At 29.1% G+C, this 15,092-nt stretch overlaps 1 protein-coding gene across 1 annotated transcript; it reads right to left on the bottom strand.

Moving 5' to 3' along the window:
- Window positions 1-4,962: 4,962 nt before the first annotated feature.
- Window positions 4,963-7,717, bottom strand: LOC125815248 (proteasome subunit alpha type-7). Its single transcript, XM_049494683.1, has 3 exons — window positions 7,380-7,717; window positions 6,147-6,561; window positions 4,963-5,288 (listed from the first exon to the last, which is right to left on the bottom strand). Exons 1-3 carry the CDS (start codon window positions 7,550-7,552, stop codon window positions 5,127-5,129), a joined length of 750 nt encoding a protein of 249 aa, XP_049350640.1. The 5' UTR covers window positions 7,553-7,717; the 3' UTR covers window positions 4,963-5,126.
- Between the last annotated feature and the right edge of the window lie 7,375 nt (window positions 7,718-15,092).

Here is a 15,092-nt window from a genome sequence, read left to right as displayed (position 1 = left end):
CTTAACCATCAACTATGACTAGTGTAATTTAGTGAGTGTAAGTAAACCATATTCAAATAAACTCGTGAGCATAGACTATCATCATATTTACTAGTTCCTTTGTCCCGATTTATGTGAAAGATTTTATTGGACATAGAGTTCAAGAGAAATTATAACTTTTAAAACTTGTGGTTTAAAATAAATCATAGAGACTCAATATTGTTGGTAACGAACGTTTGTATCAAATAGGTTCCATCATGTTGCAGCACATCTGTCCCCCCATCCTCACGCTCATTGCTGACTTTGGTTACTTCCTTCATTTGGGTTTTGACAGATTTCTCCTCCTGTATGTTTATAAGAGCAAATACATGACGTGGAAACCAGTTCATCACATGTCTTATTTGTCGCCGCAAAGCAAGAGTTAACTCAGCTGAAATCTATGAAAAATTGTGGACATCAGAAATATGATCCTCCTGAAGTAACTCTGGTAAAACTGTAATACCTCTTGCTAATGACCAGAAAACTTCAGACATAATATTTTCAGTTTCTATAAATTTATCCAACAACTAAGAGTTGAGATGGTAGAAAACTCAATGTTTCCAAGATGACTTGTAAGACCAAGAATTTATCTGAAGAGAAACATAGTTCTGACATATTAACAACTAGAATAATATTTCCCTTCCATATTACTCAGATAAACAACTCCAAATTACTAATTGACGATTAGCAAAATAAGAGTTAGCCTTGGTTGCAATCAAACAGCATGTGTACTGAACCAATGATGAGAATAGAATTTAGCTATGGACATCTACATTCTTGATTCTACGCAACACAATAGAATCACTAAGACGTATACAGACTCAAGACATCCTCATCCTGTATCTGGCAACTAGTAAAGTTATACACCGAGTAATTGCTATGCTTTCAAGAAAAGAACAGTAATAATGTTATTCACAAAGTAGAGTTTACCTCCTTGAACTTGGTATTTCTTTTGGAAAATTCAAGAAAGATGATTATAAGAAAGATAGTGACAACGGATGCAAAAACTACCGTTTGCGAGTCAAGAGAAGCATAGTTCTGAGATATTAACAACTAGTATAATATTACTGAGATAAACAACTCCAAATCACTAATTGAAGATTAACAAATTAAGAGTTAGCCTTGTTGCAATCAAACAGCATGTACTGAACCAACTACATTCTTGATTCTACACTAGAAGAAAACTTAATTGCTAGGCTTTCAAGAAATTGGCGTCTATTTCAAGAAAAGAACACCGGTAATGTTATTCAGAGAGTAGAGCTTACCTCCTTCAACTTGGCGTTGGCATTGGTATTTCTTTTGGAAAATTCAAGAAAGGCGACGGTAAGAGCGGAGATAGTGACAACTTTAAAAAGTCATTCAAAGGATTACTCAATCAGTCACAAATTATCAACCTTTGTTGTTATTTGCTTTTTCCAATATTATGTTTTTAAAAATATATATTATGAAATTAACTAACACAACCTTTGTAGTTTTTCATAATTTATAGGAGTATATACTTTTCCATATTTGGTGGCCTTCTGATCCTATTTGACCACATAGCAGGAACCATTGTTGCACTGCTTGTAAAGTATTTGGTGGCCTTCTGATCCTATTTGACCACATAGCAGGAACTATTCATTTAGTAAGTTATTTCAATTTCCTTGAATTAATTTCTTATAAATAAAGTAAATTAATGTTGATTGTTGATCCTACTACTGTAGATATGTTACCTGTTGATAACTACTTCAGTTCGATGTGTCTACTACTATAAAGTTGGAGAACCAGAATTTGTTATTTTTCTCCAAGGTTTCATGCAGGTTAATTCAAATTAATTTATACTCCATTGTTTTTTTAAATAATGAAATGAATGTGAACATGAATCAACTTTTTGTCTCTTTACAGAATATGACACTTTTTGGTGCAATATGGTTGTACATGAAGATGAAGTTGAGGCAATTGAAGAAAAAGGCCTCCAAGTCCAAGAAAACTTAGTAACTTATCATATTCTCAACTTTTTAGGGGATTGAATTTTTCTAGTGAGGTTTTCCTTGTATGAAGCTTGCTTGTCCAAATGGTTCTGGTTTGGATTTATTTTCTTTGCAAAGTTACCCTGTGTGCTTTCTTGAAAGGTGAATTGACTTTTGGACAATGCTTACTTGGTTGTTGCATAAGTTATACGTCTTATTTATGGAGTTAGCAAAGTCATCTCTATGTGGTTTCTTGATAGTTGAGTTGATCTTTGGACAATGCCGATGAAACGTAAATGTTGCATTTAGTCCTAAGTCTTCTTTATAGCAGATATTGCAACTTTTCTCTTTCTAGAATTAACTTTCTTATGTAGATTTCATAACGGTAAGGCAATGACTTATATTGACATTCGATTTTAATGTATGGAAGATGGTCGTGTGCATATTGCAGCGGAATTGGTTTTGGCCTAAATGTGCTGTGATATCTTGGAAAACTATTATCTTTTTCTCTCCAACAATCTGGATGGTTAGTCAGTTGACATTTGGCAAACAGCTGGGTCGGTTTGAAAAATAACACGAGAACTGCATTCAAAAACATCCCTTTTTAGCACCAGCAATACATAACTTGAATTGCTTTTCATCGTCCTATTTTTAGATCTTCAGAACATAAGAGATCATTCAGTTATTAAACTCTTCCTTCCTTCCTAGTTCAATCAACCAACTATGCCCAGTTCCAAGATAGTTGGTAATATGAACTTTTTTATCCATCCCGATCAATGCAGGCACATTTACAAGGTAATATCTGTGAAGTTCATTTTTCCCTTGGAAAGATGTTAAAACATATTGAGAAGTGAGGATGAAAAGTAGTAGCTGTATTTTCTGCTTAGGGAATGAGCTTCTTTTATTACCAGAAATCCAAATCCTTAAAATTAGTGCTCCAAATGTTTGTTCTGTTTCAAAAAAAAGTGCTCTAGGAGAATGGATTAGTCGAGTGCGTGCAAATTGACTGTTATTTATACAAAAAACATGTATGTTGTGGGTGTGACTAAAGCACTCATGTTTGATAGAGTTTGTAAAAATAATGTTAAATAAAGTATATTAATAACGCTTAAATTAATTACACATAAATAACTTTTATACATTGTTCGATATGATGTATCAAAAATTGCATGCATTGCATAAAAATATTAATTTACAAAAATATCCTCCACAATTATGGTGGAAAAGATGTAAAAATGATTTTGAAGGGCAATTGAGTTTTTCACCATACTTATTGCATGCATTAAATCTCTTGCATTACTAATACCTAGAAATCCATGATATTAGTAGTACACATCTTAATACACCATAAAGTATTTAGTTATACATAAGTTGAAAAAGTGTACCAAATAAGGTATTACTAATATAGAGAGTTACTAAATAACTTCCGTACGTTTACTCACATAAAAAAACAACTCACATAAATCATCTATTTTGTCTATAAATTTAAAAAAAAACATATTTAAAGTTGTTCCAAAGTGAGAGGGTAATTTGGTTATGCTTACATTAGTTATGCATTTTTAATTCTTTGCATTGTTTAATTTGATGTATTAAAAATAGTACGTATTGTATAAAAATATCCTCCACAATTATAGTGGAAAAGATATAAAAGTATTTTGAGAGGTAATTGGGTCTTTAACCATGCTAATACATATAATATATCCCTTTGCAATACTAATACCTACAAGATATTAAAAATACACTCCTCAATACACAATAGAGTGTATTAGTTACACATAGCATGATAAAGTGTACCAAACAAGGAACTACTAATACACAATAGGGGTGTACATGGTCGGGTTGATTCGGGTTTTCCAAATATCAAACCAAACCATTCGTGTCGGATTTTTAAATCTATAAACCAAACCAAACCAATAAATCTCGGATTTTTCAACATCGGGTTTTTCCGCTAAAGTATTCATACAAACATATAATTTACTTGTACTTCAAATATTTGTTCAGTCCTACCAAAATACAACAATTTAAGGTGTTTCTTAAGAATACAACACAAACAATGATATGATTAATGACACTAAAATATCTAAAAAAATAAATAATAATAATAATAATAAAATCGCGTAAAACAAATATTGCAAATTAACAAGTTATAATGAAAATGATCATAATTTAAAAATACTAAATCATGCTAAAATAAGTTTAATAAGTATTAGTTACATGACTAAATATTAAAGGAAATTAAAATTAGATTATATACTTTAATTGTCTAAACCAATGAAAAATCAAAGAACAAATATTCAATATTATTGTCATTCTTAGTGTTAAATTGACTTTCTTTTTGCATTAGTATTAATTTGATTTAAGTTTTATTATAATTACCAACATCTATGAATTATAAATTTTATGGAACCATTCAAAATTCTAATTTTCAAACTTGAAATAATATATTAAAAGATAAAAACTATGAAAAAGTATAAGAAATATTTAAAAATTATATCAAAGTAAATATTTTTATTTATGAAATAAAATTTTAAAATTATATATGTAATGTCGGGTTGATTTGGTCTTGGATTGATTTTTTTTAGTTAACCAAACCAACCCAAATATAGTCGAGTTTTTTTTTTTCAACACCAAACCAAGTCAAACCAACCACTAGTCGGGTTTTTTTTTCCGATTTGACTCTATTAGCGGTTTGGTTCAATTTTGTACACCCCTATGCGACCACAAAATTTTACACTACAGGAATGGCTTAAATGTTTATCCCAGAATCGACCAACTGTGCTGCACAGGCTCTGCAGTCAGGCCGTGGATCAAAACCAATGGTAAACCATTGAAACACAAGCCTTTTCTACTCTTGTGCTCCACCAATTTATCCACAAGCTATCTTCAGAATAGAGGAAAGAGCACAGACAAATGCTGATATTTCACAACCAAATTTCCAAACTACAAGAACTACCAACATGATAAAACTTTAAAATATCAAGCAACACACAAATACGGCAGAGATCGCGAGAGCATAACTTTTTTAGTCCCATAAGACAATTTTAACAAAGGTACCAAATATTAAACAGACCAAAATCTTAAAATTCAAGGAGAACTGCACTTAACTTGATCCAAAAAAAGAAAGGATTCAGGGATAGTTAAGAACAAATTTCAGCACAACTAGGTTTCCTTCGGTGGGGCCTTTTTGGCTGCTTCTGCAGCAGCTTTCTCTGCTTCGATCTCAGCAACAATGGCATCAATTTCAGCTTCCTCAAGTTGCTTAAGCCCATCCTCTTTTGTCATCACAGCAACTTCTATGTTTTTTCCACCACTTTCAACAACCTGATTCATAGGGAAACACATGTTTTAAAATCACTACAGCCAAAACAAATGCTCACATCCAACTATGCTCTTTCCATTTTTGCCGGATGCGTGCATTTGTTCCCTAAATACCAACGCAGAAATCTCAAACGGAAACTGTCATGTATTTCAATCCGCTTAAACAATATTTAGTCAACAACTTGAATCATACAGAGCAGCGATCAAATCACAGTTGATAACTTATGTGGAATCATACAGACCAGCGTTCAAGCCCTGGAAAGAGGGATTTTGACAGATGCACGTGTTTTGTATAAATAACTGTGGTATCTACACCAATTAGCACGCACAATCGATTAATACATTCTCCTAGAGCACTTTTATTTGAAACAGAACGAACATTTAGAGCACTAATTTTGAAGGATTTGGATTTCTGGTAATAAAAGATGCTCATTCCCTAAGCAGAAAATGCAGCTACTACTTTTCATCCTCACTTCTCAATATGTTTAGCATCTTTCCTAGGGCAAAATAAAATTCACTTCCTCCCTTGTAACTTCACAAATATTACCTTGTAAATGCGCCTGCATAGATCGGGATGGATAAAAGAGTTCATATTACCAATAATCTTGGAACTGAGATTAGTTGACTGATTGAACTAGGAAGGAATGGAGATTTTAATAACTGAATGATCCCTTATGTTTTTAAAATCTAAATATAGGACGATGAAAAGCAACTCAAGATAACACCGATATTTTAAGAGAAACAAGACAATACAAGGCACAGATCTTAACATGCAACAGAAACTCAGATCATTTATGATGTTGTGAAAGGAAAACTTATAAACAAAAAGCTTGAGAACAACTACAAACACAGGCCACTTACTTCAAGCAAAGCACGTATTGCTAGTTTCACAGTTTCCTGGCCAGATGTTTCTTTGTAATTCTTCTCCAAGAATTCCCGAGTAGAGTTGGAGTTTCTACCAGTCGCATTGGCTTTCCAAGCTGAGAATGTACCTGATGGATCTGTTTGGTAAAGTGAGGGGACACCTGTGTGTGGGTCAAAACCAATGATCAACGTGGATAGACCAAATGGCCTCACCCCACCACTTTGAGTGTACTTTTGCTGAAGACCAGCAATGTAACGAGTTATGTACTCAACAGTAACAGGATCTTCAACCGTAAGCCTATGACTCTGACACTCAATGCGTGCCTTATTCACAAGCACTCGTGCATCTGCTTTCAGCCCAGCACACGCCAATGCAATGTGATTATCTAGATTTACAATCTTTCTTACTGACCTGCAAACACGAAAGAGATTAATTAGCTTAGAGTTTCAAAGCAGGTGGACAACTAAATAAAATGCAAGAGCAATGTCGATTCACCAAGAACACTAGACGAGGGTGATCAAAGTAAACTTAGGTGTAGCGTATTTGACAGAACACATCACCTAACAACTAAAGTAAACACATAACCTAGCCCAACCCACCCTTGAGGGGAAAAACCATAATCCAAATAGAAAGCTGTGTCATAGGTAAATATGCCACTCTGTTAAATTGAGAAAACAGGCACTAAGATGGTGTCATGGAATTACATGTCTGAAACCTTCCTGAGCAAAACCAAAATGAGAAGGTTCCACCTATACAAGCATCTACTCCTGTAGTGACTATAAAGTCAAGCATGTTACTTTCATGTTTTACATCCAAAAGATTACACCAAAAAGCCAAAATCCATTAACATAAACATTTGCATTTCCTCCAAACACTCCAGCACATCAAATAAGAAGTACATTATAATACACACCATTAGGCCCAGATGATAATAAAAGTTCAGCTAAACCACTTGCCCAGGTAAAAGGCAAGGAAAAAAACCTCCATATATTCAACCTTCTATTGATAAACTGAAAATTATTTAAAGCTTTCTCTCTTTCCAGTTGAACTACCCAGAAACCAAGATATTTAACATGTAGAGACGACCTTAATGAGATACGCACATTAATAATACCATGTCACAGTCCAGAAAATTGAGGGAAAAACCCTAAATCTCGCCTGAATCACAGAGTAAACCTAAATATTGCCTTTCTAGATCTTAAAACGAAATAATAATAAAAAAGAGGTACCTGGAGTCTTGAAGCTTGGGAGTGGACTTCTTCTCAACACCAAGGACAACAGTGTCAGTTCCACGTACACCGACGGCGGCGTTTCCTTTGCGTACGGCTTCCATGGCGTACTCCACTTGGAATAAGTGGCCGTCCGGCGAGAAAACGGTGATCGCTCTGTCGTATCTAGCCATTATCTGATAGTACTAAAAGCTATTGAAAAATTTGGAGTCTGTGTGATGTCAGCTTCTTCCGATCTCTTGAGTGTTGAAAGCTCTTCCGTCTAACCTTTTTATGTTTTTTTGGAAAATGGAATTGCCTCTGAATGAATATACACACTTCTTGGGCGACAAGCCAATTGCCTCCAGAACGACGCCGTCCCAAGCACCCTACCCTCCTAAGTTATTAATTAGAAAAACCCTTCAACTTGATGTAAATTATTAATTTCATGCCCGAATTATTGACATTTTTAAAAACACTTCTCTACTTAATTAAATGAACTTAAATCATCCCCGATCTCCACATGACATGCCAAGTTGTCTCAAATTCTTGTAAGAGTATGAGACTCTTAGTAAAAGGTCAAGAAAAGTGTTTAAAACCATTCTAATCTTGATGAGAATTTAGGGGTTACTAGACTAATTGAAATTAAATACACCTCCAATTTTGCAACACGAGTGAAATACATACCTAAATTCTCCTTAAGATTGGAATTGTTTTCAACACTTCTCTCAGTCTTTTACTAAGAGCCCCATGCTCCTACAATAATTTGAGACAACTTGATATGTCTTGTAGCAGATTGGGGGTTTATCGGGGATATACCTAAGTTTAAGTAGTTAAGTAAATGTGTGTTTTTAAGGTTGTCGATAAATCGAGAATGAAACTTATAATTTACGTCAAGTTTAGGGACGTTTTCAATACTTTTCTCTCTGTTAATTACTCCAATAATCTTTTTGATTAACTTTAGGTAAAGAAAATGACAAAAAAAAGTCATCATATTTGAGAATAAGTTTTTTAAAACTTAAAAGAGGATCTCTTAAATATATTTTTGAGCAATTTTAATTCTTAAAATTTTATAAAAATTGAATATTTTTTGTTTTCATCAAATATTTAAAAAAATCAAAACAAGAAACACTATAGAATCCGATCAAACACCAAAAATTATATGAGACATCATGAATAAATAAAAAATAATATAAACTATAAAAGTTACACCTCAAATGTGAATTTCTATTAATTTCATTGCCTTCTTTTCAGTTTTTGTTAAATTTAATAACCAACTTTTCTTAAATATTTGAAGACGCAAGAAATGGATTATTTTAAGGACTGAAATCATTTATAATTATATTTAAAGAATTATATTAACCTATAACCCGAAACATTCTTATTACTTCTTTAGTTTATTACTCCTCTTTCTGTTCCTAATTACTTGTCCACTTTTAAATTGACACACCTATTAAGAAAATAATGATTGAAATAGTAAATTTACTATTTTACCCTATTAATTATGAAGTAGATGAATTAAAAACTAAAGATTTTCAAGAAGTTTTACCTTTTTCAAAGTAATTAATTGAGAGTATAATATGTAAAAAAAATAAAGGAAAAATCACCCCATATACACATTTAAGAGTCAATATTACAGGTTTTAAATCTACTTTTAAAAAATTCTTACTTATAACAGTTAATTACGGGTTATAACATATCACTAATTATTTATAAATTAATTAAATTTTACTTTATTAAATAAGTAATTTATTACAATTTTATATTATTATTAAATTATTTAAATAAAGAATACCCCACAATTATCTCTTACACAATTATAGAGATTTTACATTGATTACACTTTCTTATTTAATGTTATACTCATAACCTCCCATTAGTCAATCCCACCACCCTTCCCCCACACATATCTAACTATACCCGCTATCACCCCACTTTCACCTTCTTCTCTCCCATTTTTCTCACCAGCCAACTACACCAACATTCAATTTTTCGTCCAATTTTTTTTTTCCAACAAAATTATGTCTAAGAAACCCATTGAAACGCCTCGAAAGAGTCCCAGATTGGGTGAAGGAACATCTAATGATGATGTTCATGTTTCAAATTTTAATATATTAACTCAACCCCCCTCCTCCCCCCCCCCCCCCCCCCCCCCCGCCTAAAATTGTTGAAAATTCGGCAACGGATGGTTCATCTAAGTTGAAAGAGTGACAAAGAGAAAAAAAATGAAGAAAATAAAGGTCACCCCTGCAAATCAAAAGGGGAAGAAGAGGAAGGGGAAAATTGTTGAAACTCCTTCTGATTCCGATTTTGATTTTGTTATTGCAATCAAAAAGAAAAAAAAACAAATGTAGAAGTTGGAGCATCTTCAAAACCATCAACAAGAAGAACAACAAAAAGTTTTTTTTTTTTTTAACTTTTGGACAATTTTTTTGTGTTTAAGTATTTGATGATATATAATATCATATATTTTCTTTCAGGCAGATACCGTTTACATATGAATTACTGGTTGCCTATTACAATTTCAAGATACTATTTTGAAAATATCAGTGTGTTTCCAAACTGTACATTTATTGGATGAAATCTGATTAATATGTGTATGACTATGCTTTAATGTTTTGATTTTGAAAATTTTATGAATTGTGATATAATAATGGTATACAAATGGTATGAATTGCGTTTTAACATTTGTGTGATTGTCTATTAACTGTGTTTATGGTATAAATTATTAATTGGTATGAAAATGATATGATTTGTCAAACTACTGATTTTTTCTAAAAAAAATCACATTATGATTACTTTATATTCTAAACATGTTGTTGGATGAAACGTGTATGAAATCTGATTAATACGTGTATGCCTATGAGTTTAATATTTTATTGTTGGATATTGTATGAATTGTGATATAATATTGATATATAAATGGTATAAATTGTGTGATTATATGAATTTATCAACTTTTATACATGTTGTTTTGATAAAACGTGTATGAAATTTTGATTAATATGCGTATGACACTAACTGAAGTTAGTGTGGGAATGAAACACTAACTGCAATTTGTTTTAAATTTATTTATAGTAGAACATCAGTTGAAAATCAAATTAATATTCATGTAAACTTACATTAAATTAAATACTCAGGGTACCATAATTATCTTTTATAATTATCACTAATATTTATATTATCTTATGTATTAAGCTGGAATAAATTTTATTTTTAACAGTATGCAATCTGTATGATTAATGAATGAACCGTGTATAAAGAATGAACGGTATATTAAACACTAAGTTTATAATGCACTTCAAACCAATTATGTTTCATATCAAAACAAAACATTAATCTAAACGACAAAATAAAATAAAAATATATATAGTTTAAACAAATAAACAGTCATTAGTTTTGCACAAGATAATTTGAACATGCTTCATGTTGTGGCCAACTTGACAACATCTACTGCAGGTAACTTTGGACCTTAAGAATTTCACATCAGCAACCCTCTTTCATATATAATTCATTTCATTTGAAAATTCAACATAATTCTCTGTTTCATTACAAAAAATAACAATTAGTCGAACATTATACAAATCAATTAGAAATATGTTAAATAATATTAACTTTTCATTCCAAAGACAGTACAAACTTCATCCATAAAAATCATTATAATAACAACAAAATTATACACACTCGTCATTATTTTTTCATACAAATATCATTCAGACAGTACATTACAAAACAAATTTCATACAAAACATAATATTTCACATTTAATACTCACTTAATACACATTTCATACAACAATCATCATTCATACCAAATTTATACATTTTCATACTCATTTAACACACATTTCATACAAAACGATTATTCATTCAAACTATATACATTTCTCGTCCCAAATAATTAATTACTGTCACCCAACTTTATACAGAAATAACAAAACTAATATAAACTTAACAATTTCACATTTAATACCAATTTAAAACACTTGTAATACACTTCGTCAAGAATTCCAATTTTTTTTTACATATTTCTTAACACACTTTTCATATATAATTCATTTGACTTATACTATCAAATTCATTATCAAATAAAATAAATTTTCATAAATTCGTCAACATTATAATTAAATTATTTTTACAGAATAATTAGCACACTTTCATACAAATTTCATTTAATTTATTCTATCAAATTTATTCATAAAATCACATTAAGTTTATAATTTCACAAAACAACAACTGTATACAAAATAAACAAATAAACAAAAAAAACATTAAATTTTTTACATTTCACGACAGTAAACATAATATGATATCACCAGTTAACAAAATATGACTCCACCTTCAATTAATCGACAGCTTGATCATTTTTGTTTCATTTCGCTATCATTCTAAAACAAACGTTAAACAATAATAAATACTAACCCGAAGGATCCCATCTTTCACCATGTTTGATTAAAATTGATACATAGTTTTCCATCACAACAAAATCAAGAATTTTCAAAGATGAAAAAAACTTCAATTACTCGAATGTGGGATTTTTTTTTTGTTGAAAATTGAAGAGAGAAACGTTGAAAATTTTCTGTTGCAAATTGAAGAGAGAGAGAAATGTTTAAAAAAGAAGAAGATAAAATCTGAATTTTTATTTGATTTTAACTGATTTGAGTGAATTAAGGATACTAAATAATCTTAATTAGTTTAAATCCCTTAATTCGTGCTATTTATTAATTATCTACAATAAATTCAAATTAAATTAACACCACAATTTCAGTTTATTACCTGTTTTCATTAAAAAAACGTTTTTTTTTCATTTTTCTTTTATCTCTTTATTTTATTTAAACAACTTTTTTCAATTATTGAAAACAATTTTTTTTAAAAAAATTATTTGTTAGAACCTGAAATTTTTAATGTTATAACTTGAAAGTCTAAATCTACTGCTATAGCTTGAAAATATTACTATAATATATGACATATATAAAATTTACACAAAAATAAATTGTCCTTTCTTGATATGTCAAAATGAACAAGTAATTAGGAACAATAAAAAAAAATGGACAAGTAATTTCTCGACAAAAACTATATGGAATGTCATTTTCAATTAGGAAATGATCAAAATAGTAACATACGAAATATCTTATGTTAAACACTAGATAGAGGACCCCGTGCCAGCACGGGGCTCAATATATATATTTTTTATTATTTTAATTTATGTCATATTATAGAATTTGAGAAGTTATTGAAATTTTTATATGATTTTAAAAATATTTTAAATTTTTAGCTATTGTGATTTGTAGTACTTTTTTTTAACATAATTTTGAAAAGAATATTTATTACTTTGTTTGTTCTAATTTATGTGGCACACGCAGAATTTTAAATATTAAGCATTTTTTATATGTCTCTTTAATATATTAAGTTGTTAATTATTGTATTTTATTGTACATTTTGAACCTAATTTTTTAACAATATATGTTATTTGTCATGTCCCAATTTATGTGATATTAATTGATAGATTTGTTGGAGTCGAGAGATTTATTTTGTTAATTATTGTAATTTATATATTTTTTTCCGTCAATTTCAAACAATATATGTTGTTAATTGATAGAATACTTTTAATGTAATTTTTTTAAAAAAATATGTGTGACTCTCCATGTCCCAATTTATGTGGCACATGTAAAGTTTTGACAATTAACCAAAATTTTAATACATTTAAAAAAATATTTGTAAGTCGTTAAATTTTAAGTAATTTAAATTGTTGTATTATTTATTACAATTTATAGTGGTTTTAAAGTAGTTTAAATATTGTACTATTTATTATGATTTATAACACTTTTTTTATAAATTTATGTCATATTATGGAATTTGAGAAGTTATTGAATTTTTTATATGATTTTAAAAATATTTTAAATTGTTAGCTATTGTGATTTGTAGTACTTTTTTTAACATAATTTTGAAAATAATATTTATTAATCTATTTGTTCTAATTTATGTGGCAGATGCAGAATTTCAAATATTAACCCTTTTTTATATGTCTCTTTAATATATTAAGTTGTTAATTATTGTATTTTATAGTACAGTTTGAACCTAATTTTTTAATAATATATGTTATTTGCCATGTCCCAATTTATGTGGCATTAATTGATAGATTTGTTGGAGTCGAGAGATTTATTTTGTTAATTATTGTAATTTATAGTTTTTTTTTCGTCAATTTCAAACAATATATGTTGTTAATTGATAGATTTTTTGGAGTGGACTATTTTTTTATTAATTATTGTAATTTATTGTTTCTTTTTCGTCAATTTCAAACAATATATGTTTATTATATAATCTATTTTATGTGGTACCAATAGAATTTAGAGAGTCAATTAAATTTTTTATATAAGTTTTAAATAATTAAGCTGTTAATTATTGTAATGTATAGTATTACTTATATTATTTTTAAATATATTTAAATATTATATGTTAGGTTTTTTATCCTAATTTATATGGCATTGATAGAATTTGAAGTGTCAAATAATTGTTAATTATTGTAATAGATAATATGGAGTATTTAAGTCATTTATAGTATAGTAATTAATATATAATATGTAGTATTTAAGTGTTATATTATGGAATTTGAGAAGTTATTGAAATTTTTATATGATTTTAAAAATATTTTAAATTCATAACTATATATTTCAATGTACAAGATTTTGATAAAATAAAATATTTATAGTTAAATTATAATGTTTTTGAAATTTAAATTATTAAAACATATATAATGATTTTATAGAAAAAATAATATCATATAAAATTAAATGTAAAGGATAATAAATTCAACCTTTACCATGATAAGGTTGAAAAATATTATTTAAGTGGAAGGAGATGGGACCCACTTATATATTTTATATAGTAAATATTGGACATTTGTAATGATTTTATTGGTACAATGGTAGTAATCCTAGACTCTTCTAATATATAGTAATTTCATTATATTATGAAGTTATTCATATACTTGTCATAACTAAATTATCTTGTATTTGCACTTACTCCTAACATAGTAACTGTTAAATCATAACTAAGAGTACAATTTTTTTCCCCATATATTTGGATGTGGAGTCCATTTAATCCAGGTTGAAACTTGCTCATATCTTGGAGTAGAACAAATTATAACATATATACCGTGACGGCTCAAGCTAATTAGTGGCTTAAAGCCAAAAATAAATTGGAAGCCTAAATTTTAATCATTTTATTATATTTGAGATTCAAGTTATTTCTTTCTTTTTAATAAAATAGTTTTATTTTTTTATGGTCTTAAACTAAAGATATATATATATATATATACCAAAATATTTTTTAATCTTGTGGTCTTAAACATATCATTTGAATGTTAAATTTAAAAATTGATCCATAAAAAAGAAACATTCTTTAACGTTTCGAAACAAACTAAAAATACGAAAAAGGCTTATAATAATTTATTATTACTAAAAAATTAGGGCCCTTCGATTTTGGAAGCCTAAGCGATGCCTCATTTAAAGGGCATTGAGCCACCCGCATATATAATAGGGTTGAATTTGCGTTTTCCCTTCTATATTTGCTGTTCATTGCCCATAATTCTTTGAAGTAAAGTCTGATTTAAGCATGTGTGTTTTTATATGTCTTTAAACATCAAAATAGTTTTCCAAGTATAAACAGAGACTTTTAAGTTACAAATTGTATCTTTTTAACTTCAATTTCAGCTACTTCTTTTTTCCATTTCCAA

The sequence above is a fragment of the Solanum verrucosum genome, unplaced genomic scaffold (genome assembly GCF_900185275.1).
Source record: "Solanum verrucosum unplaced genomic scaffold, falcon-dt-bn FXZP01000261.1, whole genome shotgun sequence".
NCBI classification, from domain to species: domain Eukaryota; kingdom Viridiplantae; phylum Streptophyta; class Magnoliopsida; order Solanales; family Solanaceae; genus Solanum; species Solanum verrucosum.
Note: the sequence above shows the minus strand (reverse complement) of the source record. Positions and strands in the feature narration are given on the sequence as shown.